This window comes from Typopeltis vanoorti, chromosome 13 (genome assembly GCF_054136105.1).
Source record: "Typopeltis vanoorti isolate ZY-2024b chromosome 13, IOZ_Tvanoo_1.0, whole genome shotgun sequence".
Taxonomy (NCBI): Eukaryota; Metazoa; Arthropoda; class Arachnida; order Uropygi; family Thelyphonidae; genus Typopeltis; species Typopeltis vanoorti.
The window spans coordinates 32466702-32481746 of record NC_143561.1 but is presented as its reverse complement, the minus strand read 5'-3'; the positions used below and the strand labels follow the sequence as shown (position 1 = coordinate 32481746).

At 35.6% G+C, this 15045-nt stretch overlaps 1 protein-coding gene across 7 annotated transcripts in view; it reads left to right on the top strand.

Moving 5' to 3' along the window:
* Window positions 1-15045, top strand: part of LOC150100035 (putative ubiquitin carboxyl-terminal hydrolase MINDY-4) — a 376809-nt gene that overhangs the window by 281304 nt on the left and 80460 nt on the right. For 5 of the 7 annotated variants that reach the window (XM_090402889.1, XM_090402887.1, XM_090402888.1 and 2 more), the window contains one exon: window positions 7091-7271. The exons of the other annotated variants lie outside the window; for them this stretch is intronic. In XM_090402889.1, the coding sequence (XP_090259015.1) occupies window positions 7091-7271 (181 nt within the window). The remainder of the gene's footprint in view (window positions 1-7090; window positions 7272-15045) is intronic. 7 annotated transcript variants of the gene reach the window in all.

Genomic DNA, 15045 nt, shown 5'->3' with positions numbered 1-15045 from the left:
ATCCGGAATAAAGGAGAGGAATTGTTGGCACTGATAGCATCAGCCTGGCCAAAGATTATTGGGATCACTGAGACGTCGTTGACTGAAGAGGATATAATAACAGGAATAGAAGTAACGGGGTGCTTAAGGGTCAAAGCTGTATAACTGAGAGGAGACCTCCACATAGCCTTTAAAGGAATGCGGAGAACCGACCAGGGCTTCTGACCTAATGTCCAATCCTCACCTTCTCGTGGTGCACCCTGTTGGGTATCTACTTTGATACTGAACGAACGAGGATGGGCTGGCAATTTGGGATTTAGCCGACCAAATTGTATTCTTATTGGTTAAACCAAAATAAAAAATGATGGTACAACATGACAAAATTTCATGCCGGCTGGGGCGTCGCCCGGTTAAACAAGGCCCCCGTTGTTTTCGCCAGGGAACCAGGGCGAACAGCGAAAAGTCAGCTACTGGAACAAATCTGAAAACAAACCCCAACTCAACATCACCAGAGTTAAAGATCGGTACTATCAACATAAGAAGCCTGAATGGCAAAGAAATGGAGCTAGCTGAGGAATTAGATAAGTACCAGATCGACATAATAGGGGTGACTGAAACAAAAAAGACCAAAACTGGTGAGATCTTTCTGAGCAATAAATACAAAATGTTATATTCAGGCAATAACAATCAAGGAAAAGAAGGAGTAGCCATAGTATTCAACACAAAATACGAGGCTAATCTTCTTGAATGGCAGTCAGTCTCAAGTAGAGTAATGTGGGCAAATATGAGAATGGGGAACTGGACAATGAGACTTATTTGTGCCTATGGTCCCACAGAAGGTTCTACTAAGGTAGAAGTGGAGGAATTTTTTGAGGCTTTAGAAAAAGCAACTGACACAATGAAAAATGAAAAGTTGGTCCTTGTTGGGGATCTAAATAGTAGAGTAGGAAATGATTGTGAGACATACAAAAATATTTTGGGAAAGTTTGGAGAAAAGAGCAAAGCTAATAATAATGGCAAATATCTGTTGGATTTCTGCTCAGGACATGGACTGGTTATTACTAACACCATGTTCCAACATAAAAATGTGCACAAATTCACATGGAGAGAAGAGGCTAGGAATAAAAAAAGTCTCATTCACTATGTTATTGTTGATAGTGATGTTTTCTCCCTGGTGCAGGACACCAGAGTGTACAGAGGATTTGAAATTGGAAGTGATCACTATTTAGTTTTGAGCAGGATAAAATTGAATTTCATATTGAAAAGAATAACATGTAAGAAAGTTTTAAAGCGAATAAAAGTTGAGCAGCTCTCAGATGTAAACTGTAGACTAAAATACAGAAATATTATTGAAAAGAAAATGAAAGAGTTTGAGAACAGGAATCAAACCTTGGAGATTCAGTGGCAAACTCTGAAGGAAACATTGATTGATTCTGCCAGAGAGGCATGTGGTGAGGTTGTGTGCAAAGATAAAAAAATCAGAACTCCCTGGTGGACACAGGAAGTTAAAGAGGCAGTGAAGGAAAAGAAGAAAGCATATCAAAAGTTCCTGGCAAATAAGTCAGCTTTTACTCTTACAGAATACAGAGACAAATGTAAGAAAGCTAAACAGTGTGTAAAACTAGCTAAACAAAAGTCATGGGAGGACTTTGGCAAGAATATAGAAAATAAATATCAAGAAGGTGGCAAAATATTCTGGAGGTTGTTGAAGAAGCTTAGGAATGGAGGAAAGAGTGCTGTAAAAGGAATTAGAGATGATAAAGGTGAAATGAAAACAGGAGAAAAAGATATCCTTGAAGTATGGAGTAATTACTTTGAAAAACTGCTAAATGAAACAAGCAGTGATGACAGCACAGTGATAAAAAACACTGACCAGGCATGCAATCAGGAATACATATCCATACTTGAAGTAGAAAAAGCCATCAAAGGCTTGAAATGTGGAAAGGCAGCAGGAGTAGATGATATTCGACCAGAAATGCTGAAGTATGGTGGTATAAGAGTCTTACAGTGGCTGCACTGCATAGTTCAGAAAGCCTGGACAGAGGGACGAATTCCCGATGATTGGAGTAGAGCTCTCATAGTACCCATATATAAAAAGGGAAATAAAACTGAATGTGAGAATTACAGAGGTATTTCCCTACTGAGTGTTCCTGGCAAGATCTATGCAAGTATACTTGAGAAACGGTTGAGAAGAATTGTGGAAGAAAAGCTTGGTGAAGAACAAGCTGGATTCAGGCCAAATAGAGGCTGTCAGGATCAGATCTTCACTTTACGACAAATAGTCGAGAAAGCATGGGAATATAACAAAGATCTGTATTTAAGTTTTGTCGATTTGGAAAAGGCATATGACAAGGTGCCAAGAGAGAAGCTATTCAATACGCTGCAGTTATATGGTGTTGTCAATGGGGCATTATATCAAGCAATACTTAGTCTTTATTTGAGTTGTGAGTCAGCAGTTAGAATTGAAGGAAGTACAGGAAGATGGTTTAATGTTAAATCTGGTGTGAGACAAGGATGTACATTATCCCCTCTGTTATTCATTATCTATATGGATCACATTATGAAGGAATGTGGTATTAAACCTGATATCAAAATGGGAGATGTTAATGTCAGCTCTTTGCTTTATGCGGATGATGTTATACTTCTAAATAAATCCGCTACAAGTCTGCAAGATTCTCTGACTAAATTGAATAGCTGTTGTAATAGATATGGTATGAAGGTCAGCAATAAAAAGACAAAGACAATGAAAATAGGCAGAATCATTGAAAATGTCAACTGTGTTGTGAATGGTGAACCTCTGGAACAAGTAAAACATTTCAGCTACTTAGGCACAATTTTTACTGAAGATGGTAAACTAAATATAGAAATAGACAACAGAATCAGCAAAGCTGGTATCGTGGGAAGTCAATTGAATAAATTCATATGGAATAAGAAAGAAATTAGTCGGAACACTAAATTAGCTGTATACAAGACTGTGTTCAAACCAGTTTTAACTTATGGATCTGAGAGCTGGGTCAGAAGTAAAACACTTGACCAAAGACTAGAGACCGCAGATATGAGAGTCCTGAGAAAGATTAGAGGCGTGAACAGATGGCATCAATGGCAATATCATATTAAAAATGAGGATATTAGGAAAGAACTTGACATTGTCAGCATCCAGGAATGCGTTAGCAGAGCTAATCTCAGATGGTATGGTCACTTAAATAGAATGGGAGAGGAAAGATTAGCAAAACAAGTGTTCTCTGCCAGGTTGGCAGGAAAACGACCCAGAGGAAGACCAAGATATAGGTGGATTGATACGGTACAAAGTGCCTTAGACGATAGAAACATAAGATCTGATAATGTTGGAGTCTTGACAAGTAACAGACTGATTTGGAGGAAAATTGTAGATAGGAAGTTAGTAATGATGTAATTTTTTCATGTAGTACTGTCATATCCTGTACATCCCTTGAGGGTACATGGCAGGAATTTGATGATGATGATGATGATGATGAATAGAAGTAACAGGGATACAGCATTTTTCGGCAGGATAGGAAGGGAAAGCGTTGTGGTGGAGTACTGCTTATGATAAGTGATGACTTATGTCCTCTAATAGTGGAGGCTTTTGGAAGGCAGTGACACTAATGGTTTTGAAAGCATATGATGTGAGGTAGAGGTGGGCAAGACAGGATATTTAGTGGGGTGTTGCTACAAACCAAGGAGCACAGAGGGTGGGAACCAAGAGATGTTTAGACAGTTGAGCTTGGCAAGTGCAAGAAGAATGATTGTTAATGGAGATTTTAACTACAGCAGTATAAATTGGGGAGAGGAAGATGTATGTAGCAATAAGGGAATGGAATTTCTAGAATTCTTCAGGGATGCAAATGGCTTAGGCAACATGTAATAGAGGGAAGAAGAGGTTCAAGAGTTTGGTTTAGTCATAGCATCAGAAGAGTTAATAATAACTGAGATGACATCTCTCCCACCATTTGGAGAGAGTGACCATGTGGTTTTCAGTTAGAAGTTGAATAGACATGCAGGAGTATCAAAAAGATGGGAATGTATGTGGAATTATAAGGCAGGTGATTATAATAGTCTTAGATATCAACTTGGGGATGTTTCTTGGAGGGAGGAATTGGAAGACCGGGATATCATTAGTGCTTGGGAAATTGTAAAGGAATATTTGTTAGCAGCAATAGTAAACTGTATTCCACAAGTGAAGAAGAGGACACAGTTTGGTGTAAAGTGGATAACAAACAATATTATACAGTAACTGAAAAAGAGGCTATGGAAGAGATATAAGGAGACAGGTGAAGAGCAAATGCATGAAGAATATAAGACACAGGCCAGGAAAGTGACTAGTGTGTAACTGGTAATTAGCTTAAGGAATTAACAACACATATAATGGATATTAATTAAAGCAAACTTTAATGAATACTTTCAATATTTCGACAACGTCACGTTGTCATCTTCAGGAACATACAAATATGGTATGTGCATGCAGGCACTAACAAAAGCAAATGAGGAAGAAGGTAAGAAACTAATATTGTTCCTAAAGTCCTAATGGTGTCCCCCCCCCCTAGTGGGCTAATTGGGTTGTCTTGGCTGTTGGGCTGAAGTTCTCATAATGTAGGTTTCCCAAATTTGGGGTAGTTTCATGCACCAAATTTGTTGAGGTTTTGAACGCTTTTTAGAGCTGCTGATGATTCCACGAATAATCTTTCGTACTTGAACTTGCTGTGGTGTATTATTTTAGTTTTCTTCCAACGAATTCTATGGCGGGTATCTAAGGCATGGTCTGCCAGCCCAGAGTGGCTGTACTGCTGAAACCGGATGTAGTTTTTGTGGTCCGAAATCCTGATATTCGCTGTCCTGCCTGTTTGGCCAAAGTAGTGACTAGTATGGTAAAGAAGGCAAACTGGAATATGAGAAGAGATTGGCCCAAAGATCCAAAGAAAATCCTAGGGAATTTTTTAGCTATGTGGCCAGTAGGAGGAGAAATGATTGTGGAAGGATGACATTGTGGGATAGAAATGGGAATAGAGTGACTGATGCAGAGGACAAAGTGGAGTTGTTCAATGAGCACTTTATTGCAGTATTTCATCCTGGAGAGGAAGGTTTTTAATACTAGAGGAATAAGGTAGGTTCAGGATTTAGAGGTGCAGCAGGAGAGTGTGTTCCAAATACTGAGTACTCTAGATGTCAGGAATGCTGTGGGACTACATGGTATTTCACCAAGGGTTTTGAGAGAATGTGCTAAAGAACTGACAGCTCCATTGACCTGGCTCTTCAATAAAAGTCTGGCTGTGGGAAAGGTACCCAAGGAAGGGAAGGAAGGTAAAATAGTGCCGTTGCATAAGAGCAGTAGCAAACTGGAAGTGTCTAATTATAGGCCAGTTTGTGTGACATCAGTAGTTGTTAAGATCTTGGAGAAATTAGTGAGGGACTGTATACAGCATTGGGCAGATGAGGGTAATGTTATCTGTGAGAGTCAGCATGGATTTGTTAAGGGGGTGCTCTTGTTTTAGTAATATGCTAGCCTTTTATAATAAATTTACAAGAGCAGTAGTTGAGGGAAAGGCATGTACTGCCATTTTCTTGGATTTAGCAAAGGCATTTGACAGGGTGCCACATGATAAGCTGATATTTAAGTTGCAGCACATGGATTTGGATGTTAGGTTGGTCAACTGGATTCAGGATTGGCTGTCCGATAGGTATCAGAGAGTTGTGTATGGTGAGGCAGTTTCAAGGAGGCAGAATGTTACAAGTGGGGTCCCACGGGGCTCAGTATTGGGACCTGTTATTGTTTAACCTTTATATCAGTGACATTGTCAGTGGATTGCAGAGGGAATATTCAGTTGTTTGTGAATGATGTGAAGCTGGGAAGGGTTATTAATAATAGTTCAGATGTGGCAGTCCTGCAAGAGGATTTGAATAAGCTAGACAGATGGGCAAATGAATGGAGGTGTCGGTTTAATGCTGCAAAATACAAGGTCTTGAGATTTGGGACACTTCATACTCTATTGGAAGAGTTGTATTGGAGGAAGTAAGGGAGACAAGAAATCTGTGGGTGATGATTGATAGAAACCTGAAATTCAGGGGACATATTGCAAAGGTGGTGAAGGTAACACAGAGGATTTGTGCAGTACTGAGAAGGACGCTGACCTGCAGAGATAAGAGAGAGTTATCATTCTATTGTATAAGACAATGATCAGACCACACTTTCTCAGATTTCGTCTCCCCAGGATGTGATGGGAATAAATTAACTCTGAAAGAGTACAGAGGTGGATAACAAAGATGGGCCAGTACAATGGTTGTACAATGTTAGTTATGCGGATCGGCTGAGGAATGTGGACTGCAGAGTTTTTGTAGATAGAAGGACAAGTAATATGATTGAGAATTTTAAACTGTTGAGAGGTAGTTACAAGGTTGACACTAGGGAGTTATTTTGCTTGGTGAACGGGGAAGGAGCAATGACAAGGCCATCCCTGCAAGTTATGAAAGCAAGCTCTGAGCAAGAGGGTGAGGAGTGGTTTCTTTGCATGGAAGGTGGTTGAACCATGGAATGCATTGCCTAATAGAGTGGTGAGAGTGAGAACGGTCAATGAGTTTATGGAGTGGTATGATCGACTTTGTGTTTCCTAGGAAGGACCTCCCGCGATGAGCTTTTTGACTCTATGGAGGCCTGAATAAAAATAATAAATTATATGCAAGAAATTCGGGTAACAATTTTTATACTCTGTTACAATGAACGGTTCGCTATTCCTTTTGTACCTTATCGAGATCTTATGATATTAAAATTGTTATTTTGATAATAACAGATTACTGTCAACTCTGAGTACAGCATAACAAAAAGACTACTGCAATAGTTTGTTGTAATGGAAAGTTTTCTAAAGTGAATTTCTTTTAAAGTAAAAGTGCTCCAAATCAATATTAAAAAACAAAGTTGGAAAAGGTTTTTAGAATAGAATTAATGCTATGAGCTTTAGTTATTTAGTGAGAACTTTTTTGAACTTTACTATAATGGTGTTATATTATATAATAAATGATAAGAAAATATGTTTACAAATGACAGTATGTAGTTAATGATTGCGAATATACTTACAGGCAACTTTCTTTCTCACACACATAGGTTGGAAGTTATTATAAAAATCCACTACTTCCAGTGTGGGTTGTTGCTTTTGAAAATCATTTCACAGTTCTGTTTGCTGTTTCTCAAGATGCATTAATAAAATCTGATAATAAAGAACCATTTGATTTGTTCTTCTTTGATGGATTAGCAAATCAAGAAAGGGAGATACACCTCACTCTTAGTATGTATTATACACAGTTTAAAAATGTTTTTTATTTCATTTTTTTTTAATGTAAAATATTATGACTGTGATATTGTGATTGCTTTCCTTAATATTAGAAGAAAAGACTATGCATAGTGTCAGTAGTAGACATGTACTCTTAAATATATTAACAGTACTAATTTTGAGTGTACATATATTTCCTGATATATTTTCTCAAGGGAAGTGTACAGAATACTATGATAGTTCTGCATAATTAAGTTTACATTATTCCTAGTAATCTTTCTATCACCAGTAGTTGCTTAAGGGTTAATCTGGATAACTGGGAGGATATCTCACATACAATTTTAGGAAAGGCAAAGAACCAAATAGCTTCTAATCCAGTATCCAATCCAAACTGTACTATGATGTGCACTTGTTACTAGATATCTACTTGAATACTGAATGAAAACAGAAAGATGGACTGTAAATTTGGAGACGGTTTACCAAATTGTATTCCACATTGCTAAGCTACACAGTTGTACCAACAGACATGATGGTACAACACAATACAGTTATACATACACATTACACAAATTAACTTGTACACTTTTTTATCATTAATGAATAGAAATAGAAATCTTTGATAAAAATATTAAATATACCAAGAAATTATATACTTGGTTTAATCCTTTATTCAAGTGTAACAAAAAAGTTTGCTCCTGAACTATTTTCAGGACTGGGGAAACTCGTATAAAGAAGCTAATGACTTCACATCACTTGCCTTAGTATCCCATAATGCAAAAATGCACATCTTGCAGACATGTATAATGTTATGCATTATGGGAAGGGTCACTACCCAGACCAGTTTCAACCTTATTGAGGTCTCATCATGGGAACCGGACCCAGAGGTTATACTAAGGTTGAAGTAATGTAGAAGTCATGTTTTCATATACGAGAAGCTAAAAGTCACACCTTATTATTAAAATACTCTGGATTAGAGAAAGTTGTTGGAAGTTTTTCCACTTGGTTATATTATAAATTAAAGATACCAAGAAATTATATACTTGGTTTAATCCTTTATCCAAGTGTAAGCAAACAAGTTTGCACCCAAACTATTTTCAGGACTGGAGAAACTCATATAAAGAAGCTAATGATTTCACATCACTTGCCTTAGTATATAATTTCTTGGTATCTTTAATTTATAGTATAACCAAGTGGAAAAACTTCCAGCAACTTTCTCTAATACAGAGTATTTTAATGATAAGGCGTGAAACCTTTTGTCTACTTATATATGAAAATATGACTTCTGCATTACTTCAAATTATCTCTGGGTTTGGCTCCTGCTGATGAGACCTCAATAAAGTTGAAACCGGTCTGGGTTTCAACATTATTGAAAGTGACCCTTCCCATAATGCATAATATTATACATGTCTGCAAGGAGACATGTATAATATTATGGTATATAAGGCAAGTGATGTGTAGTCATTAGCTTCTTTATACAAATTGCCCCAGTCTTGAAAATAGTTTAGGTGCAAACTTGTTTGCTTACACTTGGATAAAGAATTAAATCAAGTGTGTAATTTCTTGGTATCTTTAATTTATAGTATAACCAAGTGAAAAAACTTCCAACATTGACAAATGAGTTCTGTTTTCTATCTTATATATCATTGTTAAATTTTATTATTGTTTTTATTACATCTATCTAGGCTAACAATGACAAACCATGTGAATTGCCCAAATTCATATTTAAATCCGAATAGTCCATATAACTATTACCTTTTTTTTAGTGTGTGTGTGTGTGTGTTACACACTTGAAAGGCTGCAAAACATATAGCAAACCAATGCCATGTGTATCTGGACATGGATTAGAGAAAAATAATTTATTGATATCCATATTTGGTAGTCCTCAAAGAAATGGAAAAGGCTGTTTCAAAGTAACAGAAGTGGATCGAATGAAAGATTAGTGGAAAGCAGGTCCAGTGGATTAGCAATTCAACAGTAAATGGATATTGAACTGCTGTTGTTTGTGTTATTATTGGTTTAGCAGAAATGATGACTGAAAAAAACTTGGGAATAAAATTAAGAAAAAGAGGATATCCATTACATTTTGTACAAGCTATACAAAGTTTATATAAGGATACAAAATTACAGTTACAGTTAGGTAATAAATTAACAGAAGAGATCTAGAAAATCAAAAACATTTTAAATGCAAGCTTGTAATAACTTGAATGTTGACTAATTTTGTAAAAATTAATTTTTCTGAATAAACCATTCAGTGTCAGATAAGGATGTAGCTTGTCTCTAACTCTATTCAATATGTATAATGATCAGGTTATTAAAATATGGAAAATAACAATAAAACAAGATATACAGTTACAATGCTGCATGCAGATGATCAGATTATATTACAAGACAATGAAGATGACCTTCAAAAATCAGTTTATGAATTAAACAAAATAATCCAACAATAGTTATGGCATTTAAAGGTCAGGATCCTATTAGATCAAAAATAGTTATAGAAAATAAAATAGATGACACAGTTTAATTATTTAGGCTGCATAATAACATATCTAAAAGATAAAGATATTGATGAAAAAATAAAGAAATTTCATCTGTGGAACAATTAAAAGGACACTGAATAAAAAAACAAGACAAGAAACTCAGCTAAAATTTTATAAAGTAATGGCCATTCCCACTCTGTTATATGTTCAGAAACATGGATGGTTAAAAAGAAAGATGAAAGTAAAATATAAGCTGCAGTGATGAGATTTTGGACCATATGAGATTGGACCAAAATTGGACCATATGAGAAATGAAGAGGAAAGAACTAGATATTTATAACATAAATGAAAAGATCAAGGAATATAGAAAGAAATGGAAAGAACATCTATCTAGGAGGGAAAAAGATTGACTACCAAATGAGGTGGATAGATATAAAGATCAAAGGGAGGGAGAGAGAGAGGAAGACCAGTGAAGCTGGGACAGACAAATGCTAGTCCTTGAAGAGAAGAAGAGGAAGGGGTGATGGATACCAATTCTTTTGAACAGCAATTGTGGAAGTATCTACAGAATGATTTCGAAACTGACTGTGGACACAGTTGATGGAGAAAATTTGTTAGAGAATGGTGCATCCAAAAGTTCTAAAAGAGTATTTTAGCTAAAATACTCTTTTAGAACTTTTGGAGAGAGCTTTGATGTACCACCCAAAATGTTAGAACAGTCTTCTAAGCCCTGGCAGTTTTGTAATGTGTACAAAGTCGTCACCATCATCAAATTCCTGCTATGTACCCTCAAGGGATGTACAAGATATGATGGTACTACATGAAAAATTTATATCATTACTAACTTCCTATCTATAATTTTCCTCCAAACCAGTCTGTTACTTGTCAAGACTCCAACATTATCAGATCTTATATTTCTATCGTCTAAGGCACTTTATACTGTATCAATCCACTTATATCTTGGTCTTCATCTGGGTCATTTTCCAGCCAACCTCACAGAGAACACTTGTTTTGCTAATCTCTCCTTGCCCATTCTGTTTAAGTGACCAAACCACCTGAGATTAGCTCTGCTAACACATTCCTGGATGCTGACAATGTTAAGTTCTTTCCTAATATACTCTCTTTTAATATGATATTGCCATTGATGCCATCTGTTCATGCCCCCCTAATCTTTCTCAGGACTCTCATATCTGCAGTCTCTAGTCTTTGGTCAAGTGTTTTACTTCTGACCCAGCTCTCAGATCCATAAGTTAAAACTGGTTTAAACACCGTCTTGTAAACAGCTAATTTAGTGTTCCGACTAATTTCTCTCTTATTCCATATGAATTTATTCAATTGACTTCCTACCATACTACCTTTGTTGATTCTGTTGTCCATTTCAATATTGAATATACCATCTTTACTAAGAATTGTGCCTAAGTAGCCGAAATGTTTTACTTGTTCCACAGGTTCTTCTTTCACACGCAGTTGACCTTTTCAACTATTCTACCTATTTTCATTGTCTTTGTCTTTTTATTGCTGACCTTCATACCATATCTATTACAACAGTTATTCAATTTAGTCAGGAAATCTTGCAGACTTGTAGCGGATTTATTTAGAAGTATAACATTGTCCGCATAAAGCAAAGAGCTGACATTAACATCTCCAATTTTGATATCATATTTAATACCACTTTCCTTCATGATGTGATCCATATAGATAATGAATAACAGAGGGGATAATGTACATCCTTGTCTCACACCAGATTTAACATTAAACCATCTTCCTGTACTTCCTTCAATTCTAACTGCTGACTTGCAACTCAAATAAAGACTAAGTATTGCTTGATATAATTCCCCATTGACACCATATAACTGTAGCGAATAGCTTCTCTCTTGGCACCTTGTCATATGCCTTTTCCAGATCGACAAAACTCAAATACAGATGTTTGTTATATTTCCATGATTTCTTGACTATTTGTCGTAAAGTGAAGATCTGTTCCTGACAGCCTCTATTTGGCCTGAATCCAGCTTGTTCCTCACCAATCTTTTCTTCCACAATTCTTTTCAACCGTTTCTCAAGTATACTTGCATAAATCTTGCCAGAAACACTCAGTAGGGAAATGCCTCTCTAATTCTCACATTCAGTTTTATTTCCCTTTTTATATATGGGTACTATGAAAGCTCTACTCCAATCACCTGGAATTTGTCCCTCTGTCCAGGCTTTCTGAACTGTGCAGTGCGGCCACTTTAAGAGTTTTATACCACTATACTCCGGCATTTCTGGTTGAATATCATCTACTCCTGCTGCCTTTCTACATTTCAAGCCTTTGATGGCTTTTTCTATTTCAAGTATGGATATGTATTCCTGACTGTATGCATCTTGTGTAAAAAAAAAAAAAAAAGGATGGCATGTTTTTTGGAAGCTAGGAATGCTATTGAAGTATATAAGTAGTTCATGCCCTTACGAATTAATTGGTTCTCTTGGTGACCGTTTGTAAATCGGGAATTCGTAAAGCTGGAATTTATTTGCCTTAAAAATAATGCTATAAGCGAGAGTTATTCATAAGAAGGAATATATAAAATATAAAATGAATATTAAATAATAAGAAAAGACTTTACTGGTTTAAAAAGATTTACATATTTAAAAAATAGCATATGAAAAATTTAAAATTAAAAAAGATTCTTTTAAAAAATAAAAATTAGATCATTTCTATATAACATAGTGAATTGTAGATATTAGAATATTAAAATAGCTAGATAGCAAGCAGAAGCATTATTCATTTCGCGGGTAAATTTACTAACTCATTCAAAGTCTGAATCTTGTGATTCAAAGATAGCTTGAGCTTTTTCGAGAAGTTTAAATACTTCTTCTAGGACTTTTAAAGTGAAAACTGAGTTGGAGCTTCATATTTGTTATGTGTGTTTTCTTCTTTGTTTCTTTCTTGTTCCTCTGATTCAAGAAAATTGGGTGAAAATTCCATAGTGTGAGATTGAAGCAGCTCATTAACATCACCTTCTGAAACTTCCATTTGCAACTGGTTCACCATACCTTAGATCACTTGAGTTTCAGAATTTACAGTCTTTGTTGGGTCTTCAAAGCCTTTGAAATTATCGTTACACTAAAGACACAGTTTATGCCATACTCCTTTCATAGTTTTTTTTTGGAAACTTTATGCCAGCCACTCTGCATTATCCAAATTGCATCTAAAATGTTGAATCTCTTCAAAAACTCTTTGATAGAAAAGTTTCCATCTTTATCAGTTGCTTCTATTAATATTTTAAAAGTCTCTTTGAGATAATGTGCTTTAAGTGTTGCAATCACTTCCTGATCCAATGGTTCTAAAAGAGAAGTTGTATTTGGAGGTAAAAAGAATATTTTTACATTTGGGCAAATGTAAGTTACTGATGAGGAGTGGCTAGGTGCATTGTCAATTATCAGAAACACTTTAAATCGAATTTGTTTTTTCTCACAATAAAGTTTCACTTCAGGAACAAAGTGATGCATAAGCCAATCTTCAAATAGGGAGTCCGTGAGCCAAACCTTATTTTGCTTTCCATATTACTGAGAGAGTATCTTTATTAATTTCTTTTAAGCTTAGTGAATTTTCTGATCGATGTACAAATAAGGGTTTTAACTTGCAATCGCCAGCAGCATTTCCTCCTAATAGTAGAATGATGTGATCTTTTGATATTTAAAAACCTGGCCTTGAGGATTCTTCTTTTGTGATGTAAGTTCTTGCAGGTATCCATTTCCAAAAAAGGCCCATCTCGTTGACTTTAAAAATTCCAATGTGTGTAATTTTCTTCTTTAATTATTTCTTCCAATTTTTCTGGATAAGATTTTGCAGCCTCACTATCGGCACTTGCAGCTTACCTTGTACTTTAATGTTATGCCAACCAGTGGTCAAACTACCCACTACTTACAGCAAAAGTGTCTTTGCAGTCATCCCCTTTTTGGTCTTTCAGCATTTTAAAAATAACTAATGCTTTAGTACAAATTGTTTTATAGGTAATATGCATGCATAATCATTGAGTTTGGATTTAGATTGCATAGATTGCTCATTTTTTACTTCTTTCAAATATTTTTCTTTATCCTTTAAAGTGGTGCAAACTGTAGAAGTGGCAAGAGAAAATTTCTCAGAAAGAGCTTTAACAGTGCTACCCACTTGATAGTTGGTAATAATTTCTTATATTTTCTCTAACTTAATTGCTTTTCTTTGTTTCTTTTGCTCATTTTCTGGTTTTGCACTGTTTCTTCTTTTTTGACATTATTGGAAAAGTGAAATGGTTATAGATAAAAAGCAAACAAAATAAAAAAATCAGTTGTAATTGAAGAAAACTATGAATAACACACTTGCATCACCAAGCCTTGTGAATGCCCAAGGCTCATTATAACCGATCATTACATATACTGTGTAATTCTCCATACATGCACAATTTAAAATAAAAATTCTGATCCAAAAAATTTGTAAAGATAAAAATTCGTAAAGCGGGAGTTCATAAAGTGAGAACTACCTGTATTGTATTTGTGCGAGGAAAGGCTTGAGATGTGTGCATCAAGAGAATTAGTCTTGATTGTTGAGCTATACATTATCAAAGGAAGAAGACCTGTTCTACTTTTGCAAGAAAAAAAAAAGACGAAATTATGTTTTCAAAAAATTATAGGTAACTAGGTTATCATCTCATTAAAGGATGATATCATAAATAACATGATGATATCATAAATCTGCATTTAAGGCACTAGATGAAGAAAATTCTTGAAACATTCGAACATGGCTATGTTTGTCACATGAGTAGGAGGAAGAGAATATTGGTTGAATAAGAAGAATATTATCATAGAGTTAGCTTTATCTTTAGGTGATGTTGCAATAATGCCAACTATTTGAGATAGGGGTGAAGGTGAGTGTGTGTGTGTGTGAGAGAGAGAGAGAGAGAGAGAGATGTGGACATGGCCACATTTAGCATAAGGCTCATTAGGTGCAAGCTGGGGCCTCACTCTCTATGGGGCCTCATTGTAAAATCTTGCATTTGAACAAACATTTGAAAATTCATGAAAAATAATTCTTCTATATTGTTGGTAAAGTGAAAGAACAAAGTTGTCTTGTTCCATTGCACTGATCTGAAAAAAATAAAAAACAGCAAATTTACTATTACTAAATAGATTCATTGCAGCGGCTGATCTCTGGTCATTTCAGGGTTGATTATTTTTGCACATGCGAAATTCGTTTTTATATTTGGGAATGACAAATAAATTGTGCAGCAAAAAGGGTCAAATATCGTAGGACGATAAAGGAAATTCCAAGTAACATGGTACATGTAAAGACAAGTACA